This window comes from Schistocerca americana, chromosome 2 (genome assembly GCF_021461395.2).
Source record: "Schistocerca americana isolate TAMUIC-IGC-003095 chromosome 2, iqSchAmer2.1, whole genome shotgun sequence".
Taxonomy (NCBI): Eukaryota; Metazoa; Arthropoda; class Insecta; order Orthoptera; family Acrididae; genus Schistocerca; species Schistocerca americana.
Window position 1 is genome coordinate 255,072,616 of NC_060120.1, and position 24,835 is coordinate 255,097,450.

The 24,835-nt window shown below is 42.5% G+C and overlaps 1 protein-coding gene across 1 annotated transcript in view; it reads right to left on the reverse strand.

Moving 5' to 3' along the window:
- The window catches only part of LOC124595804 (farnesol dehydrogenase-like), a 101,833-nt gene that overhangs the window by 44,767 nt on the left and 32,231 nt on the right, over window positions 1-24,835 (reverse strand). Inside the window, exon 4 of the mRNA XM_047134695.1 lies at window positions 18,117-18,246. Within this exon, the coding sequence (XP_046990651.1) occupies window positions 18,117-18,246 (130 nt within the window). The remainder of the gene's footprint in view (window positions 1-18,116; window positions 18,247-24,835) is intronic.

Consider the following 24,835-nt stretch of genomic DNA (forward strand, 5'->3'; position numbering starts at 1 on the left):
CAAGAAAGGAAATAGGAGTAACCCATTGAAGTACAGACCCATATCACTGACCTCGATTTGCAGTAGGATTTTGGAGCATATACTGTACTCGAACATTATGAATCACTTTGAAGAAAACGACTTACTGATACATAACCCACACGGAATCAGAAAATATCGTTCTTGTGCAACACAGCTAGTTCTTTATTCTCATGAAGTAATGAGAGTGCTGTCGACAAGGGATCTCAGATCGATTTCAAATTCCTAGATTTCCAGAAGGCTTTTGATACCGTTTCTTACAAGCGACTATTAATCAAATTGCGTGCATATGGAATATCGTCTCGGTTGTGTGACTGGATTCGTGATTTCCTCTCAGAGAGGTCACAGATCTAGAGAGAATTTCTGTATGGTGCGAAAAGTGGCAATTAGCACTAAACAAAGAAAAGGGCGAGGTCATCCACATGGGTACTAAGAGAAATCCGATAAATTTTTGGTACACGATAAATCGCACAAATCTAAGGGCTGTCAATTCGACTAAATACCTAGGAATTACAGTTACGAGCAACTTAAATTGGTAATACCGCATAGATAATATTGTGGGGAAGGCGAAACAAAGACTGCGCTTTGTTGGCGGAACACTTAGACGATGGGACAAACCCACTAAAGAGACAGCCTACATTACACTTGTCCTTCCTCTGCTGGAATACTGCTTCGCAGTATGGGATCCTTACCAGGTAGGATTGACGGAGGACATCGAAAAAGTGCAAAGAAGGGCAGCTCGTTTCGTGTTGTCGCGCAGTAGAGGTGAGAGTGTCACTGACATGGTGCGCGAGTTGGGATGGCAGTCACTGAAACAAAGGCAGTTTTCTTTGCGGCGAGATCTATTTACGAAATTTCAATCACCAACTTTCTCTTCCGAATGTGCATATATTTTGTTGACACCCACCTACGTAGAGAGAAATGATCATCATTATAAAATAAGAGAAATCAGAACTCGAACGGAAAGATTTAGGTGTTCCTTTCTACCACGAGCCATTCGAGAGTGGAATGGTAGAGAAGTAGTAAGAAAATGGTTCGATGAACCCTCTGCCAGGCACTTAAGTGTGAATTGCAGAGTAATCATGCAGATGTAGATGTAGATGAATAATTTCAGATAATAGTTATTAGTGCACGTTGGTACAAGTCCATTTTTGAAAAAAGTTTGGGACCGAGTGCATACAGTTGTAGGCATTTCATATGTATTATGTTATTTCTTGGCCAAATTCTGCTGTAGTTAATTATATATGTGATTTGAAGACCTAAATACGAATTATTCTTAGAAAATTTATTTTTCTAATTGAAATCAGTTGAAATATATTTGTGGATCTGTAACTACCCCGTGAGAATATATTATGCTTGACATTCTTATTATTTTATTTCTTAGGTCCAGTAACGTGCCTACTACTAATGAAATAACCGAATTACTGGAGGGTGTAGGTGAGATAAAGATGTCCAAGGCATAGATGTTTACATGGCTCCACCTCGCAGAGGTACAACATCAGACAGAAACACCGGAGGTTTGTAATGGCATAAATAGGTTGAAAGGAAATCAGTTACTCGTTCCAGCCAAGATGGCAGTACTACAACGCAAAAAGTATTATCATGACGCAACCATCAGTAGGGGGACTAAGTGTCTTTCAGTGCATTTTGTTAGTACAGGTTGCTTATATCAAGGGCAGATATGCACTCAGGGGAAAACCCATTGTTCTCCTTTGATTGACGTTAGTCAGTCAAACTGATATGAGTGAGAGGGGCTATTCCAATAACTCAGACCTTAAAGTGTACCTGTAGCAGCAAGGGGGAGGGGTGGGTTGGAGTTTTCTGAGGAGGGAGGGGGTTGGGAGGGGGGAGGGGGAACAATAGGTTAAGCGTCTGTCAGTCAAAAGGAACGATCCTTTTAGCAGGACAATAGGTTAAGTTCCTGTCAATCAGAGGAGAACAATAGGTTAAGTACCTGTCAATCAAAGAAGAACAGTAGGTTTGCCCCTGAGTGCATACCTGCCCCTGATGTAGGCACCCTGCACTAACAAAATGTACTGAAACATACTTAGTCCCCCTACTACCATCACTGAGGTCAGTCCTACCACTACTTCTCAGATCTGTGAACCTATCCCAACGACATCTGTGACCAGTTCACACAGGTCACGGTGGCGACATCATCGTACTGATGAACAGTCTGGGTAATCCGACACGTCTGACAATAATTCTGCTGGCCTTTCTTTACGACATAAAAGACGGCATAACTCCAGGCCACGCAAATTGACAAAGAATTCCATGGATCACGGCAATATAACCCGGAAGAATTATCAACAAAGAGCGATTTGCTTCCCCAGCAGGGCGAATGGTCACCGCCACTTCCACGAGTAGTGCTTGCATTCAATACAGATAGTGAACCAATCGAGTTCACTGATATATTTTTCAACGAAGACGTCATACAACACATTGTAAGGCACACGGTAATGTACGCCGTTGGAAACCATAACACTAGTTTCTGTCAGTCAGGAGATGAAATGTACTGCTTTTTAGGTATATTGATTCTCAGAGGTTACGCGCCTTTACCTAGACGTGCATTATTGGGAGACCAACGAAGATACCCACAATGATTTAGTGGCCAAATCACGAGACGTAACCGGTTCGAAGAGATACACGGGTATTTTCATATCGCAGATAACAGTTTACGCGTAAGTGACAAAATGGCTAAAATTTGGTGATTGTTCGACATCATGAACGAAAAATTTCTCGTGTATGCTCCAATTGAGAAAAACTTTAGTACTGACGAATCAGTGACACCCTGTTATGGACGTCATACCTGAAAACGGCATGTTTACGGAAATCCGTTTCGGATTCAAAGCACATGTTGCAGCAACTCGTTTAGCGTACTGTTTGCAAGTTGAATTGCGTGAGGGATGATCTCAAGCACGATTTACAGGCCTTGGAGAACATGTTGTTACCAGACTGACAAATAAAGAATGAATATCCAGACTCACAATATTCTCTGTATTGCGACAATCTCTTTACGTCCCAAGGATTACTAACTGCTTCGCAGCGAAAGAATATGACAACTGCTGGAGCTGTTTGTCGGAATGGAGTAGACAAATGTCCACCAATGGAGGTCACGTTTTGTAGAAAACAAACCAGAGGATTTTATGGCTACGGGCTGGACACAAACGATGATACGAGTATATACGCCGTACGAAAAAAATGGTTCAAATGGCTCTGAGCACTATGGGAGTTAACGTCTGAGGTCATCAGACCCCTAAACTTAGAACGTCTTAAACCTAACTAACCTAAGGACTTCACATACATCCATGCCCGAGGTAGGATTCGAACCTGCGACTGTAGCAGCAGCGTGGTTCCAGACTGAAGCGGCTACAACCGCTCGGCCACAACGGCAGGCTTATGGCGTACCATGGAACAACTGCGGGGTTACACTGCTGTCTAATGAATTGAGGAGTACATCGCATATTAGAAGCACACCGATATTCAGTCGCTACTGAACAGAAAATTGCTATTGGTCAGACAAACGTTGTGCATCAGTACAACCGATTTGTAGGCTGAGTAGACAGACTAGATGCTGATATCGGAGCTTACAAGAGTCAATATGAGGCAAAAACTGGTACATCCCAATTATGATGAGGCTAGTAGACGTCGCAGTCAATTATTCTTCATTGTTTGGTAGGTTCAAAAACAATGGTTCAAATGGCTCTGAGCACTATGGGACTTAACATCTATGGTCATCAGTCCCCTAGAACTTAGAACTACTTAAACCTAACTAACCTAAGGACATCACACAACACCCAGTCATCACGAGGCAGAGAAAAGTTTGGTAGGTCACAGGGAGCGAATGAAGACACTCTGAAATTACGCCGATATGTTACAAGGTCTTTATGGCAATTCTAAAACGCAGAGTGAGCCATAGCAGCAAATGAGGACTCCTGTACTTGTTTCTGTAAGAGCCCATTTAGCTAAACATACAATTCTCACAGGTCAAACAGAAGAGGAAATAAAACTGTCAAATCGTGTCCCAGATTTTTCGTGCATTTGCATGACAAATACTTTGCACAGTTTCATGAACAATGATATCATGTTTTATGTTTCTTACTTACTCGATAGGATTACGTATTAGTTCATGATGTAATCTAATATCTAATTTCTGTTAATAAACACTGATTACCGTAAAAAACGTTTTATATTCATTATCCCTGTCCCATAGTAGTGTGCGACATATTTGCCCACGGAGTCACTGTTGGTCTACTGTAAAAACCTCTTTCCAGACCCGACATCTACGAATTACTGTTAGAGTTGTTATTTGTGGTCACTAATAAATGACATCATACAACACCGTGACAAAAGCTTCTGGGTGTATATGGGTTAGTCTGAGTATCAAGTATATCTTCAGAAAAATTTATTTTGTTTCACGTAACAGTCCGCTTAAGGTACTTTAATGTCGACCAAATTCATAGTCCTCAAAGAAAGTCACAGCTTCGTTTTTTATGTCTTCAAAATCGGCTTTTCCTTTCATCTCTCTAGGTACTGGTAATACAAAAAAGCACCGTTTAATCATTTTAGCTTTTGTTAAAATTCTGATTGAAATTGTAAATGCAGAAGCCACTCTTGGCATCTACCACATTTTTTGAGCAAATATTAACATTTGCAAATGTCAGTATTTGTCGAAGCTCCCATTTTTTTACTTCAGTGCACTCAGTAGGCCCAGAACACTATTAGGGCTTGCGAGCATTATAATGTTGCTGTACAAACGCATCTGGTTAAACTCACTAGAAACAGGAGTCTGGTCAGAAATTTTTATTTTTATTTGATAAATCTGTCGTTGTATGCAGTCTTCTGAATCTTATTTCGAACCTTTCTGACATTTTAGACGAGAACAACACTTCACAAGCCTTTTTGATAAGAATGAAGTGACACAATTTCAGAGACTTTACTAATCCCATAGAGGTATGATTTTATGTATATAGACTGAGGCTACGAGTGAAAATTGTACCAAGACCGGGAATCGAACCCGAGTGTCCTGCTTACTAGGCAGGGCCGTCTGCCGTTAAGCCAGCTTGGCACAGCAGTTCACACAATTGTACAGATTACCCCGTCACGCATCCATCCTCGATCCAAATTCTCACTACCGGCACAGTACACAGTAAATTCCCTCTTACATACGAACATAATTGCCGAGGCTCTCCACGTTCTGGAATGGCACCTCAGCATCGAACGTTAATGGGGGACCCAGCCTGAAAGCCAGGAGCAGGTACTTATACAAATGAAATGAGACTATATGAGAGAGTTTAATGGTCCCATACAGATATGCTTTTATGTACAGGGTGATTCAAAAAGAATACCACACCTTTAGGAATTTAAGACTCTGCAACGACAAAAGGCAGAGCTAAGCACTATCTGTCGGCGAATTAAGGGAGCTATAAAGTTTCATTTAGTTGTACATTTGTTCGCTTGAGGCGCTGTTGACTAGGCGTCAGCGTCAGTTGATGCTAAGATGGCGACCGCTCAACAGAAAGCTTTTTGTGTTATTGAGTACGGCAGAAGTGAATCGACGACAGTTGTTCAGCGTGCATTTCGAACGAAGTATGGTGTTAAACCTCCTGATAGGTGGTGTATTAAACGTTGGTATAAAAAGTTTACAGAGAATGGGTGTTTGTGCAAAGGGGAAAGTTATGGACGGCCGAGAACGAGTGATGAAAATGTAGCACGCATCCAGCAAGCATTTGTTCGCAGCCCAGGAAATTCGACTCGCAGAGCTAGCAGAGAGCTGCAAATTCCACAATCAACTGTATGGAGAGTCCTACGAAAAAAGGTTAGTTATGAAACCTTATCGTCTGAAATTGGTTCAAGCACTGTCTGCAGCTGATAAGATTAAAAGAATCGATTTCTGTGATTTTATCCTTGCTCAAATGGAAACAGATGAATCTTTCGTTTCAAAGATTGTGTTTAGTGATGAAGCAACTTTCCACACTAACGGGAAAGTCAACCATCACAATGTCTGTATATGGGGCACTGAGAATCCGCGGGAAACAACTCAGTATGAACGTGACTCGCCTAAGGTGAACGCTTTCTGTGCCATTTCAGCCAATAATGTTTGTGGTCCCTTTTTCTTCGAAGGTGCTACTGTAACTGGACTACAGTATCTGGAGATGTTAGAGAATTAATTCATATTTCAGCAGGATGGGGCGCCACCACATTGGCACTTATCTGTCTATAACTACCTGAATGTCAACTACCCGAGGCGATGGATCGGCTGGCAGGCAGCCCGTGACAGAGCACTTCATCACTGGCCTCCAAGAAGCCCCGATCTTACCCCCTGCGATTTTTTCTTATGGGGGTATGTTAAGGATATGGTGTTTTGGCCACCTCTCCCAGCCACCATTGATGATTTGAAACGAGAAATGACAGCAGCTATCCAAACTGTTACGCCTGATATGCTACAGAGAGTGTGGAACGAGTTGGAGTATCGGGTTGATATTGCTCGTGTGTCTGGAGGGGGCCATATTGAACATCTCTGAACTTGTTTTTGAGTGAAAAAAAAACCTTTTTAAATACTCTTTGTAATGATGTATAACAGAAGGTTATATTATGTTTCTTTCATTAAATACACATTTTTAAAGTTGTGGTATTCTTTTTGAATCACCCTGTACATTGACTGAGCCCCGGCTATTCTGCTTATGTGTAAGGGGGAACTGAAAGAAAACTGGGGTGGTACTGAGAATTTGGATCACGGAGCGATCCGTTAAGTTGTGTGAACCAGTGTGCCAACGCACCTGCCTCGTAAACAGGAGACCCGCTTCCATTCCCAGCCTCGGTAAAAATGTTCACTCGCCCCTTCAGGCTATATACATAAAAACTTTCTAAGGTTTTAGAGAAGAATGACTAATGCCTGGCAAACCTGAGTTGACTCTTTCTCCAAACGTTCTTCTGGACGGTAACTTAGACATTTCACAAATGATATGGTCGTCCGTGATGTAGTACGACCTAAAAAAAGCTAGTCAAATATTCAGTCAGATCTTGATAAGACTTCGAAGTGACGCAAAGATTGTCATCTTGCTACAGCTGTTTAGAATTGCAAAAGTGAGCACTACACGAAATGAATAAAATGTAGTATCTTACGAAAACAATATAAGTGAGTCACAACTGGAATCGCTCAACTCAAACACGTTCCAGAGAGTAACAGTCCATAGGGAAATGAAATGGAACAGTCACATAGACTCACTTGTAGGTGAAGCAGGTGGCAGACTTCGGTCTATTTGTAGCGTACTAAGAAAGTAAGATCAGTCTCCGAAGGATTTGCTTACAATACGCTTGTGGATCCGTAATAGAATCCTGTCTAAGAGTGTGGGACCAACACGGAATAGCACCAACAGCGTATATTCAACGCACACAGAGAAACGCAAATGGTCTCGCTGTTGTTTGAGCCATGGGAGAGTGTCACAGAGACGCTGAAGAAACTGAACTGGCAGACGCTTGAAGATAGGCGATAACTGTGCCCAGAAATCCTAAGTACAAAGTTTCAGGAACGGGCTTTAAGTTGGAATCTAAGAATATATCACTATCTTCTAAGTGTCGATCCTGTAGGGGTCACGAAGACAGATTGATTGCAGCGCACATAGGGGCATTTATGCAGTCATTTATCAAGCGTTAGACACGTGAGTGGAATGGGAACAGGAGTAAGAACTGAACCAAAGGCAATAATCAGTGAAAACGTGGGTCTAGTCGCACTCCAGAACTTTATTTATATCACTACCGGATTCGACTTTTTTGTTAAGCCATTCTTCTGGATATTACTTCTCCTATGTCAGTTTTATAGACTACCTGTGCATAAACATATGCAAACCTTGTTTTTTTCATCTTCAATCATATACACGTGTAGATCCATCGTATGTATGGTACTCTCACATCCATTTCAGAATGGCTTAACAAAAAAACCTAAACTGGTTGTGAACTAATAGAGTTCTACAGAGCCACTGGAGTGGAATTTTCATTAATTAAAGAAACAGTTGTGGAGCACATGGAGAAATTAATAATGGGAACTACACACTGCCATCAACTTAACTGTGGTTTGCAGAGTATGGATGATATAGATGCAGACTTAGGTAACACGGCAGCAAGTCCCTTGAGAACCTCATTCTGAAATACTGAATACAATTTATGTCCTGGTAAAAATACACATTACGTTAACTTTCTTAACTGAGGTTCTGTTGCTTTAGCAAAAACACATAAGCCATTTCCTTTTTGCAAAAAGATCATAGGAGTGTTTTTGCAGGAACCCAAATTTCATAGTAGAAGCCAATCATTGAATCTCTTTCAAGGTCGTAATCAACGTGTATTTTCAGCAGTCTTTGTTGATCACGTTGGAATTCTCTCACTGAATCGAATCCTTTTTCACAACTGCCCAGATCTCTGCATGGCGCTGAGTCATTTGCAATATCTGAATCCATCTGTCTCACAGGAAGTATTTGAGACACCATTTTGTTACAACACTGTGAAGTTGCCTAGAAAAGAAAACAATTCTAGATTATTTTATCTCACACTTGAAGACTAAGTTACTGTCTGGAAACAAATGCATATTGATGTTTCTAGTACTTGAAGTAGTACATGTGTATAATCAACTATGTGGGAGTTACAGCCTGTTCTCCTTTTTGAATTACTTACATTCTGGATTTCTAATACGGTAAAAATTTCTTATTTATAATTATTGACAAAAAATAAAAAGAAGCAAATACACAAATTTACATTTCCAAGGATAACCAAAAACCATCAAATACTAAATATAATAAAAATCTGCGAGTGTTTGACATTGGTATTCTCAAGTTCCTTTTTTTTAAAACTCTATATAGAGAATCTCCCATACAAACAAAACCATACCTAGTACAAAATCACTTGCTCTTTCTCATGAAGGAAAATAAAGAATACAGGAGGTGACCTTTAACTTTCGTTGCTCTGCCATTGTCAGTTTTCTATAATGTGATAATAGTCCAAATTTCCACTTTCGATATTTGTAGATGCTGCTCTACATGTGTTCTTGTTCTGAGGCATAGCTCTAAATTTAGAACAAGAGCGCTTGCAGAGTTGCATCTACAAGTCTCATAAGTAGAAATTTGAACTATTATTACGTTATAGCACATCAAAAAGTCACAGAAGAGTTTACAGCCTCCACGTATAGTGTCTAATGTGTAAATTAAAACAGAGTACATTGTCTAATGTGTAAAACCAATTTGTATACACGTAACTATGTACATATTTCAGGCCACTGATGAGGCCTTTCGAAAGATAAAGATGAAACACCTTTGATATGATGAAATTCGTTTTATTCAGTTGTATATAGATGGATCTACCGTGAAAATTATCACCATAATACGAAGCAATGATTAGCAATACATATCAAAGTATGTATAAACTTGACCCATACTTTTTCACAGCATGTTTACATACTAATAACTTCTGAAATACTCAAATCACTTCTGTAGGTCGGAAGAAATGATAACAACCAGGGAAAGGTTAAGGCAGATATATGTATTAAATTAACACCTTTATTACACTGAGCATAAACCTATGCTTCCAAAGTGATTTGTAGCACAATTTTATCAAACATGAGAAAACTAAACAATTACTATCCCATCACACTAATAGTCTTTTTTCATGCATAAATGGAGGAACAAATAATGCCTGAAAAAGTACTGTATACTGCAATACACAACCACAGCTATAAAAACATTACTAAGGTCATTTGGACATTCAAATCAAAACTGAAGGCAAGAAAACTTTAATTTACCACAGACAGTGTACTGAAGAAAAACAGCTGTCTTGTGTGTGTGTGTGTGTGTGTGTGAGAGAGAGAGAGAGAGAGAGAGAGAGAGAGAGAGAGAGAAGAGAGAGATGAGAGGGAGAGAGAGATAGAGAAGTAGGGAGGGGGGTGAGAGACAGAGGATACACACAAATACGTGTGAGTTTCAGTTCATATCTTTCCATCTGGATTGCATATTATGCAAATATAATCTAGAATTTCTGCTACCAATGTCAATCATGTAGCCATGTTCTCTCCAAAGAAATTTGTAATTTTCAAAATCCAAATCACAGAAAGAAACCACAAATATTATCAGTACAGCATGAAAATAGATACATAAGTACACTCCTGGAAATGGAAAAAAGAACACATTGATACCGGTGTGTCAGGCCCACCATACTTGCTCTGGACACTGCGAGAGGGCTGTACAAGCAATGATCACACGCACGGCACAGCGGACACACCAGGAACCGCGGTGTTGGCCGTCGAATGGCGCTAGCTGCGCAGCATTTGTGCACCGCCGCCGTCAGTGTCAGCCAGTTTGCCGTGGCATACGGAGCTCCATCGCAGTCTTTAACACTGGTAGCATGCCGCGACAGCGTGGACGTGAACCGTATGTGCAGTTGACGGACTTTGAGCGAGGGCGTATAGTGGGCATGCGGGAGGCCGGGTGGACGTACCGCCGAATTGCTCAACACGTGGGGCGTGAGGTCTCCACTGTACATCGATGTTGTCGCCAGTGGTCGGCGGAAGGTGCACGTGCCCGTCGACCTGGGACCGGACCGCAGCGACGCACGGATGCACGCCAAGACCGTAGGATCCTACGCAGTGCCGTAGGGGACCGCACCGCCACTTCCCAGCAAATTAGGGACACTGTTGCTCCTGGGGTATCGGCGAGGACCATTCGCAACCGTCTCCATGAAGCTGGGCTACGGTCCCGCACACCGTTAGGCCGTCTTCCGCTCACGCCCCAACATCGTGCAGCCCGCCTCCAGTGGTGTCGCGACAGGCGTGAATGGAGACGTGTCGTCTTCAGCGATGAGAGTCGCTTCTGCCTTGGTGCCAATGATGGTCGTATGCGTGTTTGGCGCCGTGCAGGTGAGCGCCACAATCAGGACTGCATACGACCGAGGCACACAGGGCCAACACCCGGCATCATGGCGTGGGGAGCGATCTGCTACACTGGCCGTACACCACTGGTGATCGTCGAGGGGACACTGAATAGTGCACGGTACATCCAAACCGTCATCGAACCCATCGTTCTACCATTCCTAGACCGGCAAGGGAACTTGCTGTTCCAACAGGACAATGCACGTCCGCATGTATCCCGTGCCACCCAACGTGCTCTAGAAGGTGTACGTCAACTACCCTGGCCAGCAAGATCTCCGGATCTGTCCCCCATTGAGCATGTTTGGGACTGGATGAAGCGTCGTCTCACGCGGTCTGCACGTCCAGCACGAACGCTGGTCCAACTGAGGCGCCAGGTGGAAATGGCATGGCAAGCCGTTCCACAGGACTACATTCAGCATCTCTACGATCGTCTCCATGGGAGAATAGCAGCCTGCATTGCTACGAAAGGTGGATATACACTGTACTAGTGCCGACATTGTGCATGCTCTGTTGCCTGTGTCTATGTGCCTGTGGTTCTGTCAGTGTGATCATGTGATGTATCTGACCCCAGGAATGTGTCAATAAAGTTTCCCCTTCCTGGGACAATGAATTCACGGTGTTCTTATTTCAATTTCCAGGAGTGTATTACCAATACAAGGCACAATGATTACTTGCTTTCCAAGTGCCCCTCCATAATGTAGATAGTGCACTTAACTGGCAGATTAAAACTGTGCTCGAGATCAGGACTATATGTGCCTTTACGGAGACAATGCTGTGATAGTTGGGCCACTTGATGGTCCACCTTGGACAGCAGCAGCCAGGCTGCCTCCCCCCCCCTCTCCCCCCCACTTGGCCAAAAGTTACAGAGACAGTCGCATGCCTGTCGCTACCTGACTGACACTCAAAGGCCAATCCCTGTGGTTATGGGGATCGGGTGAGGCACAGTCACTGGGTCAGATTTGGAACTCACACAAATAGCATTAAAGGAAATTAAACTAATAGGGAGTCCCAATTCATCTTTCATCAAAATATTAGAAGGTAAAAAATAAAGTAAATAAGCTGTTAATTTGTTTACAAGATCTCCGCAGTTTGAATGAAATTGATGTTATTTTTGTGGATGAACACCACATAAACAGAGGGATAGAAAATACGAATGTAAGTGGTTAAAAGCTGGTTACATATACATGTAAATTCAGTATGGATAAAGTAGGAGTTACCAGATCCATAAAAGGGATTATAAATACAGATGTAGAAATAAACAAATTATATACAGCTCAGGATATAAAAGCCAGTTACTTTTGGGGATATTTTTGTTATTATTGTTGTTATGTATGTCCTGGACAACTTGGAAATTTTCATGAAAAAATTTGTACGATTATTGTGCGCTTTTGTCAGACAGAAGGAAGGTAATAATGTATGTTGATTTTAATGTAAATTTCTTGAAGTAATGTGACAGAAAAATGATCTAGAAATTGCTTTGGCTACTTACAATTTGGTATCAGTCATAAATCTCCCTGTCCGAGTTTCTTAAGAAGTAGAACCCTTATAGAGAATGTATTCATTCATCTTGCATAAGTCATAGAGACACATACCTATCCAGTACTAAACAGGTTGTCAGTTCACGATACACCGTTGGTTGCACTATGTAACTTAGCACAATGTACAGTTTGGAAACTCTATAAAAACATTGATTAATTCTAAAAATTCTGGAGTTTTTACAGAAAATTTAAAAGAATATTTATTGTGGTGAAGTATACAATGAGCTTAATGCTAGCTCTACATTCAACATATTTCTTAATGAGTTTATATCCTTTTTTTGAATGCAGTTTTCCTAAAAAGAATAATTAAACGTAACAAGATCAAGGCATTAACGAAACCTTTTATCACTACAGGTACTCGTGCAAAATAGATTGAACAGTAATGTCTCAGAAAAACTTTCTTATTATAAACAGTACTGTAACATACTAAGAAGAGTTATGAAAAACTAGTAGTATACATATCCTGCGTGATCAGATAGCAAAATCAAATCAATTTGGAATATCTTTAAAAGACAAATGGGGAAAGAAGCGACAGAATAGAACATTATTCCTGTTAAAGAGTGGGAGCATTGTAACAGAAACTTCAAGTGCAGCAGATATTTTTAATAATTACTTTTAAAAATAGATGAAATATTTGGTGCAAATAGGTCAGAAGAGGAAGCAAAACAGTACAGTGAAGAAAAAATACAGAGGACATTCACTGAATAAATATTAATCTCAATCTCTGTCTGAAATAAGGAAGATCATTGTGACTAAAAATTAAAAGTTAATATGTGCTGGATGATATCTCTAAAAAGACAATAAAAAGTTGTGGCCCTATAATACGTAAAGTTCGTAGTCACTTATGTAATTCACCATTAATTCAGGGTGAAATATACCATTGTTAGGCCTCTCTATAAAAAGGGCGACTTCTCAGCAGATGTCAATAATTACCAACGACTGTCACTCCTTAGATCATTTTTTAAAATTTGGGAGAAGGTAATATACTTCAGGATTACCATAAACCTGTGCAGTAATGGGATACTTAACCAATTACGGTTTCGATTTCAGAATGGCCATTCTATTGCGTCAGCTATTTGTACATTTACTGAGCGCATAATAAAATTTTTAAATGATAAAATATCACCAACTGAGGGTTTCTGTTACTCATCCAAGGCATTTGATTGTGTCAGTCATAATATTATATCAGAGTAGTTGAACTTTTATAGAATGTTTAAATCAGTAAATGCCCCGTTTAGTTCTTATTTCAGAAACAGAATGCAGAAAGAAATTGTAGGCTGTTGGAATAATACAAAGAAGGATGCCACATTCTATGTGTAGGGAGAAATTACAACGGGAGTCCCACAGGGTCTGATCATTGGCCCACTTCTGTTTCTGATGATCTGCCATTCTGTTTAAATCAGAAAGCAGAATCAGTCCTGTCTGCAGATGATTCAAGCAATATTGTGGAGCCAATCAAAGAAGCATCAACGAGGAAATTATAATTAATTAACTATTAACAACAATTAATGATAATTTTGTTGAACTTACTGAACGAGTTTAGGCAGAAGAGCTATCCTTAAACATTGGAAAGCACAGTTCACCCATTTCTACATAGTCAAAATGATTCCACTTCCTATTAACTTAGTAAACCAACAAGAAATTACAAAAAGGGTAGAAAATTGTAAGCTCTTAGGCTTGCAAATTTATGAAATCTGAAAAACCATGAAGTGATCTGGTAAAACGTATAGGTTTGGCTACTTTCGCCACAAGAATAATTGCCAGCTTTGGGGATATGGAAGTCAGTAATTTAACATATTTTGCCCACCTGTATTTTCATTGACGTCTTATGGGATACTATTCACTAATTGCTTAGGCAAAAAGTATTCATTGCACAAAAGAATTATGTGTGAATTTCCCAAACGTTTGTCATGTAGGTATCTCTTTAAGCAGCTGGGAACATTGACCATAGCCTCGCTGTACATTTATTCACTTGTGAACTTCGTTATCAACAATCTATCTCACTCTCAGATAAACAGAGTTCTTCACACACCAGAAGGGAAAATTATCTGCATTACCCTTTAATGAAACTAACTTTGACACGGAAATATTCAGCTACAAAACGCTATGACAGAAAACCGATGTAAATAAAATGCCTCAGAGAGAGCTGAAGTGTTTTCAAACGTGAACTGAAACTGTTTTGCCGAAATAAATCCATCTGTCGCATAGAGGAATTACTGAGTAGAACTAATCAGTCATTTTTAAAAGAAAAAGACCTGGACATTATCACAGGAGGTGTTAGGGGTATAGAGACAGATGTAGTGATCGTTAGTACCTTAATACAGAATATAGCCATCATTGGTGTCTTATATGGAACATCTTTATGCTCAAGAATTACGACGTCTTTGGAAAATGAAAATCTCCTCTATAAAAATCAGCATGGATTCTGCAAACAGAGATCTTGGAAAACTCAGCTCGCTCTGTTCCTCCATGAGATCTACAGGCTCAAAGTGGCTCTGAGTACTATGGGACTTAACTTCTGAGGTCATCAGTCCCTCAGAACTTAGAACTACTTAAACCTAACTAAGCTAAGGACATCACACACATCCATGCCCGAGGCAGGATTCGACCGTAGCGGTCACGCGGTTCCAGACTGTAGCGCCTATAACCGCTCGGTCACTCCGGCCGGCGAGATCTACAGCGCCGTAGACAATGAGGCTCAGGTTGATACCATGTTCCTTGACTTCAGGAAGGCATTTGACACCGTCCCATTTAGTGCAAAAAAAAAGGACCTTACCGAGTATCAGAGGAGATACAATTCAACACGTCGCTGTTAACAGAACAAAATCCACAGATGTAAAAGTAATTTCGGGAGTATCCCAAGGAAGTGTCATAGGACCGTTACTGTTTACGGTAGCCTACATATAAATGATATAGTATAAAGCGTCGGATCTTCTTTAAAACTGTCCGCAGATGATGCGGTTATCTATAACAAAGTACTAGTAGCAACACTAGAAGATGGTAAGGATTTGTAAAATGACCTCGAGAGAATTGATGAATGGTGCAGCCTCTGGGAGTTGACCCGGAACGTAAATAGCAGTCATATACTGCGCGCTCATAGGAAAAGAAATCCACTGCAGTACAGCAACACTAGTGATGACAAACCACTGCAAACAAACAGTATCTGCCTTAAAACATCTAGGAGTTAATATCCAGAGCGACCTCTAAGTGAAATGATCGCAGAAAACAAGTATTTGGAAAAGCAGGTGTCAGACTGAGATTCATAGGAAGAATCTTAAGAAAATGTGACTCATCCACGAAGGGAGCGCCTTATAAGGCGCTTGTTCGACGGATTCTTGTTCGTCTATCTGGGATCCCTGTCAGGTAGGACTGATAGAAGACATAGAGAAGATCCAATGAGGAGCGGTGCGTTTCGTCACGGGATCGTTCAGTCGGTGCGAGAGCGTTGCGGAGATGTTCAACAAACTCCAGTAGTAGGCGTTAAAAGAGAAGCGTCGGGCATGGTGGAGAGATTTACTACTGAGATTTCGAGACAACACTTTCCACGAAGGGTCAGACAACATATTACTTCCGACTACATACGTCTCTCGTAATGACCACGAGGAGAGAATTCGAGAAATTAGAAAAGATACAGAGGCCTACCGAAAATCATTCTACCGAGGTTGGAGGACTCAGTTAGTGGTACAAAAAGTACCCTCCATCACACAGTATTAGTGGTTTGCGGAGTTTAATGAAGATGTAGAATACGTATCCACTTCAGTGTGTCAGTTGTTCTTCTTCTGCATCTAATATCCTTCCACAGACACATCACATAATTTACTACCTGCTGTTTTCTGCATTGTCATAACTGCACCGCATAGTGTACTACGCCTGTCATTATAGACTGTCCGCTTTCCGTCCATGTATCCACACTTCAACACCTGACCAACGGCCAATGGGAAAATACACATAATGGTTCGACTGTGCCACACGTACATGGAGTTACTAAGTAATCTAAAAACATACTGCTCTTAATACCTACACTACTGGCCATTAAAATTACTACACCGAGAAGAAATGCAGATGATAAACGGGTATTCATTTAACAAATATATTATATTAGAACTGACATGTGATTACATTTTAACGCAATTTGGGTGCATAGATCCTGAGAAATCAGTACCCAGAACAACCACCTCTGGCCGTAATAACGGCCTTGATACGCCTGGCCATCGAGTCAAACAGAGCTTGGATGGCGTGTACAGGTACAGTTGCCCATGCAGCTTCAACACGATACCACAGTTCATCATGAGTAGTGACTGGCGTCATATGACGAGCCAGTTGCTCGGCCACCATTGACCAGACGTTTTCAATTGGTGAGAGATTTGGAGAATGTGCTGGCCAGGGCAGCAGTCGAACATTTTTTGTATCCATAAAGGCCCGTACAGAACTTGCAACATGCGGTCGTGCATTATCCTGCTGAAATGTAGGGTTTCGCAGGGATCGAATGAAGGGTAGAGCCGCGGGTCGTAATACATCTGAAATGTAACGTCCACTGTTCAAAGTGCCGTCAATGCGAACAAGAGGTGACCGAGACGTGTAACTAACGGAACACTATACCATCACTCCGGGTGATAAGCCAGTAAGGCGATAACGAATACACGCTCCCATTGTGCGTTCACCGCAATGTCACCAAACACGGATGCGACCATCATGATCCTGTAAACAGAACCTGGATTCATCCGAAAAAAATGACGTTTTGCCATTCGTGCACCCAGGTTCGTCGTTGAGTACACCGTCGCAGGCGCTCCTGTCTGTGATGCAGCGTCAAGCGTAACTGTAGCTATGGTCTCGGAGCTGCTACTCCATGCTGCTGCAAACGTCGTCGAACTGTTCGTGCAGATGGTTGTTCTCTTGAAAACGTCCCCATCTGTTGACTCAGGGATCGAGACGTGGCTGCAAGATCCGTTACATCCATGCGGATAAGATGCCTGTAATCTCGACTGCTAGCGATACGAGGACGTTGAGATGCAGCACGGCGTTCGTATTACCCTCCTGAAGCCAACGATTCCATATTCTGCTAACAGTCATTGGATCTCGACTAACGTGCGTAGCAATGTCGCGATACGATAAACCGCAATCGCGATAGGCTACAATCCGACCTCTATCAAAGTCGAAAACGTGATGGTACGCATTTCTCCTCCTTACACGAGGCATCACGACAACGATTCACCAGGACGCCGGTCAACTGCTGTTTGTGTATGAGAAATCGGTTGGAAAATTTCCTCATGTCAGCACGTTGTAGGTGCCGCCACCGGCGCCAACCGTGTGTGAATGCTCTGAAAAGCTAATGATTTGCATATCACAGCATCTTGTTCCTGTCGGTTAAATTTTGCGTCTGTAGCAAGTCATCTTCGTGGTGTAGCAATTTTAATGGCCAGTAGTGTATACTTATTAGTCTGCAAATGAAATAAATACTGACATAAGATTTTTCAGTACACTGTCCTCATTCAAGAATAGAAGTATCTCCACCTATACCCCTAACAACAGGTAAAAAAATTAATCTTTATTTTAGTTCTGTATTAGCTTTCCGTGTTTGTTTCGTTGACTCGTTCCACATCATAACGCTTATAGCCCACTAGTAGCCGACTGACGGACGGCATTTTACTCACTGTGACCCTGGTGCGCGCGCCGCGCCCTGCCAGATCCTTCCGCAGCCCCTCGGCCAGGCAGCGGACGCCGTGCTTGGTAGCCACTGACAGCGCCCCCTCAGACGTCTCGGGCAGCCTCTGGGCCAGCGCGCTGCGGACCGTAAATACGCACAGAGTCACTGACGGAATTACATTAGTGTCCGAAATTAGAGTTTATTTCCTGAACAGATTGACAGATGAGTTACTGTACTCACTGACGGAATTATATTAGTGTCCGAAATTAGAATTTATTTCCTGAACAGATTGACAGATGAGTTACTGTACTAGGTAATAACAAAACATTCGGCCTACAACAGCGTCCACAGTATGTAAACGCACAGCCATATCGATATCTACTGCTCATATCGGTGCAGTGGACTCTCTGGAAGCGCCTTAGGAGTTACAGTTTAAAGAGCAGTGTTTGTTGGGACGTGAACTTCAAAGTCGTATCCAAAGGGTCGAGTCATGCTGAAGGACAACACAGGGTGATTCCGTGATGATGTCACAAACTACTAGGGGTGTAGAGGAGGCGGAATTCTATCAATTTCAGTTAACGGACTCAGGTCCAAAAACGACTGAATCAAAAGTTAAAGGTGAAAATCGTTCTGATACTTCTGACACTGTGACTCTTCTATTGCAAGCTGTTTGCTTTCCATAGTTTGGGCGGAGGTAGTGTGTACCAAAACCGGAAAAAAGTCTAGTAAACACGAGCTCTGAAACGCATACCTTGAGGCATATGAGCAGTTGTTCATCTTCGTCCCTATGGAAATTCCTCTTCTCCTGAACAAATGCCTTTATCTCTTAAGGCATGTGTTGTTGAGCCAATTTTAAGCAGACTTCTTTTCTTGTTTTCGTCCGTACTACGTCCTAGAAAAACGTGAAAACCAAATAGCTTGCTGTAGAAGAGATGTTTTTCAGAGAATCGAAGATGAACAGTCCGCAGCTCGTGGTCGTGCGGTAGCGTACTCGCTTCCCACGTCCGGGTTCCTGGGTTCGATTCCCGGCGGGGTCAGGAATTTTCTCTGCCTCGTGATGACTGGGTGTTGTGTGATGTCCTTAGGTTAGTTAGGTTTGAGTAGTTCTAAGTTTTAGGGGACTGATGACCATAGATGTTAAGTCCCATAGTGCTCAGAGCCATTTGAACCATTTTTGAAGACGAACAAGTGCTCGTATCTCGGAAGATAGTCATTCCGAGAGCCTATGTTTACTGAACATTTTTCCTTGTTTTGGTCCGTACTACCTTCCTGAAAGTTGCCTGCCCCATAATCTTACCAGCAACAGTACCGGTACATGTGTTCCACTGTCGCAGGTATCAGAACCATTTTCGTTTTTAGCTTTCGTCTCCATCGTTTCCGGACGAGGGTCTCTTATCTTAATTTGATACATTTATCCTTTTCCATCACCCTTGGAAGTTTGTAGCATCATCACGGAATGACCCCATATATCGAGGGCTGGGATACGTGTGTTCGCCGGCCAGTGTGGCCACGCGGTTAAAGGCGCTTCAGTCTGGAACCGCGCGACCGCTACGGTCGCAGGTTCGAATCCTGCCTCGGGCATGGATGTGTGTGATGTCCTTAGGTTAGTTAGGTTTAAGTAGTTCTAAGTTCTAGGGGACTGATGACCTCAGATGTTAAGTCCAATAGTGCTCAGAGCCATTTGATACGTGTGTTCACCTTGTTGACGACAACAACGTTATACTCACATAATGAAAACAAAGAATATGCAGAATGAAATTTTCACTTTGCAGCAGAGTGTGCGCTGATATGAAACATTCTGACACTTTAAAACTGTGTGCCGGACCGAGACTCGAACTCGGCACATTTGCCTTCGGCAGGCGAGCGCCCTATCGACTAAGCTGGTCAAGCACGACTCAAAACCCGTTCTCGCAGCTTTACTTCCACCAGCATCTCGTCTCCTACCTTGGACGTAAATCTGTGAGGACGCGTTCTGAGTCGTGCTTGGGTAGCTCGGCAGGTAGAGCACTTTCCCGCGAAAGGCTAAGGTCCAGAGTTGGAATCTCGGTCTGGCATACAGTTTTAATCTGCCAGGAAGTTTCAAAGAATATGTAACTTAGCATAAAGAGGTAAAACAGCACTGCAGCATTAAGCAAAGGGCGAATACTGATTACCATTTAATACGGAATGGCTATGGGAGTCTTTTCTGCGCATCGAAGATAGAAATCAAAGACACAGCTTTTAAACTGCAGAAAAGGGCCATAAGAATAATAAGTAGTGGTTTGCCAACTGCGAAGAAAATTTTAAAAACCTTTGTGATGGACTAAGTGAGTACATGTACTACTTTGTGGTGCATAGCAGACGATCAATTCCAAATACAAAATTATCTAGAGAGAATTTCTGTATGGTGCGAAAAGTGGCAATTGGCACTAAACAAAGAAAAGTGCGAGGTCATCCACATGGGTATTAAAAGAAATCCGATAAATTTTGGGTATACGATAAATCGCACAAATCTAAGGGCAGTCAATACGACTAAATACTTAGGAATTACAATTACGAGCAACTTGCATTGGAAAGACCACATAGATAATATTGTGGGGAAGGCGAAACAAAGACTGCGCTTTGTTGGCAGAACACTTAGAAGATGCGACAAACCCACTAAAGAGACAGCCTACATTACACTTGTCCGTCCTCTGCTGGAATATTGCTGCGCGGTATGGGATCCTTACCAGTAGGATTGACGGAGGACATCGAGAAAGTGCAAAGAAGAGTAGCTCGTTCCGTGTTATCGCGCAATAGGGGTGAGAGTGTCACTGATATGATACGCGAGTTGGGGTGGCAGTCATTGAAACAAAGGCGGTTTTCTTTGCGACGAGATCTATTTACGAAATTTCAATCACCAACTTTCTCTTACGAATGCGAAACTATTTTGTTGACAACCACCTACGTAGGAAGATGATCGTCGTAATAAAATAAGAGAAATCAGAGCTCGAACGGAAAGATTTACGTGTTCCTTTTTCCCACGCGCCATTCGAGAGTGGAATGGAAGGAGGTGGAGGGAAGTGTCCGATTCCAGATGATATTGTGTTTAGTGGTATTTGGGGAGTTTTGTGATGCCGGTTTTTTTCGTCGATTTGTGTGGTTTTGTATGGGGGTGTGTGTCTAAATTTGTTTATATTTAGTTTGCCCCCCACCCAAAAACACCCCATTTCCCGCGCTTGTCTCGTTAGTGTCATTAGGCTTTATGTGGAAAGTATGTGTGTTTGTTTTTCGATGTATTTTCGTCCTCATAATGTGTACGTACCGACTTTATACGCGCATGTTGGAATCGTGGTTTATGGTCGTTTCCGCCATATTTGTGACTTAATGGGTCAAAGCAGACGGGCGGAATCGGACGCTTCCGTATTTTCGACAAAATAGGAATGTAAATATTATAATGTGTTTTTTTTCTGGTTACTGCATAAATATTCACAAATTAACAACGTAACTCAGAAGTTTCTACTAAAAGGCTGTATCCACATGAAAGCTGACAGTGTTCATGCGTTGATAGAGAGGAAGCGGAAGAAATTGAATAATATGAGCGTTTTAACACCCTGGGACTGGCAACAATTCGTAAGACACACTTCTAGCAAGTACATTGTTCATAAAATAAGAGAAATCAGAGCTCGAACGGAAAGATTTAGGTGGCTACCTTTTTCGCCACATGCCATTCGAGAGTGGAATGGAAGTAGTATGAAAATGGTTCTATGAACCCTCTGCCAGGCACTTAAGCGTGAATTACAGAATAACCATGTCGATGTAGATGGTAGAGAAGCAGTATGAAAATGGTTCGATGAACCCTCTGCCAGGCTCTTAAGTGTGAATTGCAGAGTAATCACGCAGATGTAGATGTAGAAACATTAATAACGATTTTATGGAGAAAAATACAGTTTGGACTTACATTTACTAAGGAAAAACAACCAAAAAACTCAAAACGGCATTTTCTATCAGGGAATAAAAGTATATAATAAATTTACGAAGGATATGGAAAAGATTAATAAGATACATCTGTTACAAAGTCAGGAAAAACATTCTTCATGAGTAATGCGTACTACAACATTAAAGACTACTTAGAGACATCAGAGTATTGGTTAACAATGAAAGGGAACAACAACACCCTGTCACATTACAGTACATGATCACATTGTAACGATTTTAGAAAGTAACCGTGTCCCAAGATCTATAGTACGTCATAGTAATGTCTTCTCATTCTCTTGAGCCCAACATTTCACCACGTCATCCTGACGGTTTTTCAAAAATTGTTCAAATGGCTCTGAGCACTATGGGACTTAACATCTGAGGTCATCAGTCCCCTAGAACTTAGAACTACTTAAACCTAACTAACCTTATGACATCACACACATCCATGTCCGAGGCAGATTCGAACCTGCGACCGTAGCGGTCGCGCGGTTCCAGACTGAAGCGCCTAGAACCGCTCGGCCACAACGCGCGGCGGGGCAGTTCCAGGGCACAAGACACGGGCAGGTGACGGAAGGTACATTGCGGCTACAGCCTCAATTCGCGGAGTTGCTCTATCTTCGCCCTGCTCACAGTACCTTGAAGATTATGGTAAGCGTCGCTTACAGCTCCGGCATATTAGGGCAGGTGAGAATATTGTAGTACAACTGCAAGATTACCATCACTGGCTCAGTATTCGTCAGTGTTTCCTCAGATCTTTAGCATTCTTTGGCGTTAGTTTCATAAGAACATTGTGATCGTCACGAACAGCTGCTGCACCTATTTCGCACAATTAGATGCCGCGCTGGTTTCCGCGCGATCTGAGGCGCCTTGCTAGGGTTCATGCGTTTCCCCCCGTCGGAGGTTCGAGTCCTCCCTCGGGCGTGGGAGTGTGTGTGTTGTCCTTAGCGTAAGTTAGGTTAAGTAGTGTGTAAGCCTAGGGACCGATGACCTCAGCAGTTTCGTCCCATAAGAACTCACCACCCCGAGCGGTTCTAGGCGCTTCAGTCTGGAACCGCGCGACCACTACGGTCGCAGGTTCGAATCCTGCCTCGGGCATGGATGTGTGTGATGTCATTAGGTTTAAGTAGTTCTAAGTTCTAGGGGACTGATGACCTCAGATGTTAAGTCCCATAGTGCTCAGAGCCATTTGCACCATTTTTTTGAACTCACCACCAAAGAATTAAATCCGAGATTTTACGCAACTCCATCTCTTTCAGTAACTTTACCAACTCAGAGCTATCGTTTTCAGTAATCACAGTAAGGTATACCTTTCTAAAGTTGTTGTCTACATAATCGTATTTTGTTGCATTATTATCCATGTTTCTTTTTCAACAAATCATAGTGTTTGTTGAAATCTTGAGTGCACTATCACAACGATGTCCTTTAAATGATAAGTATTTTTCAGTTCCCCACCTTCAGATTCAGTGCTCGGGCCGATAAATTCAAGAGTTGGTAATTCCGTTGCGCACACTAAATTCAGTACTGAATCTCTAGCGTGTCCCTGATTCATGATTAATTTCAGATATCTCACATTCTCAGACACCCGGAGTTTTGCAAAGTAATGTTGTTGGTAGTTGGTGGCCGATTGCTTTCTTGACCCCACTGCATCCCCTCGGGTTGGAGTTCGTGCACGCCATGTGTCTGCGTCTAAAGTAAATATCATTTCAAAGTGTGAGAATGTTTTCTAAATGTCTGCGTAGCGGGTATCGGAGACGGAGCGGTGTTCACCGCGTGGGATGTTGGAAACCGCTTGGAAACAACGTCCAGGCTTGACGGCTCACCAGCCCTCGTCGTCAATCGGCGTCAGTCTCGCTTCGTCGCATCTCAGAGGTAGCGCGGTGACGCGCTCGGTTATCCGCAGCGCCCGCTGCACTCGCACTGCTGGAAGAAAGGGGATCGCGTGGACACAGCCCAGGTGTGTGCGCCCATAGTGAATCGTTCATTCTGTCACTCTGCAGCGCAGTGTGCGCTGTCCTAGAACGACTCTTAATGTTTGAAATGTGTCAACAGGAACCCAAGTGATATTACGAGCCTGTTCGTTACTATGGTTGAGACGTGCCACAAACGGAAGAGGTATGAAAACTGAAGGTGTAAGACGGTGGCGCTGTACGTAATTACGCTTGACCTGTTAGCGAGGTTGTAGCCATTGATTTCTGTGACGCAAAAGGGTTACTCATAGTAATTACCTTTTAAGGGTGAAGCAATAAGTGACAAATATTACGTATGTCTTATGGACAAACAGTTTTGAAACTCGGCCTGAGCAGAACAGAAGAAGCGCCACCGCAGAAGGAGGGCATGGCGCACGAGGGGACACTAGGAACGGCTGGCAGCTGACTACCCACTGCCACCTGGCTCGCTGTTTTAATCCTTGTATGGGACTCAGCACCTGCACGTAAAACTGATTTGGCAGTAGGAAATCTGAGGGGTTTGAGTTACCAGTTGTTAAATTCTACGTCCTATTCGCCAGCTTTTGCACCCTCTGACTTTCACACACAGCCGCTTGCGAAAAAACTTCTATGTGAAAAATCCTGTGAGTCTGAAATCCACAGCTGCTCATTTGACAGAGGATGCAAGACGTCACTTTCAAACGACGAGTACAGTTCTGCTGCCGGCCGCGGTGGTCTAGCGGTTCTAGGCGCTCAGTCCGGAGCCGCGCGACTGCTACGGTCGCAGGTTCGAATCCTGCCTCAGGCATGGATGTGTGTGATGTCCATAGGTTAGTTAGGTTTAAGTAGTTCTAAGTTCTAG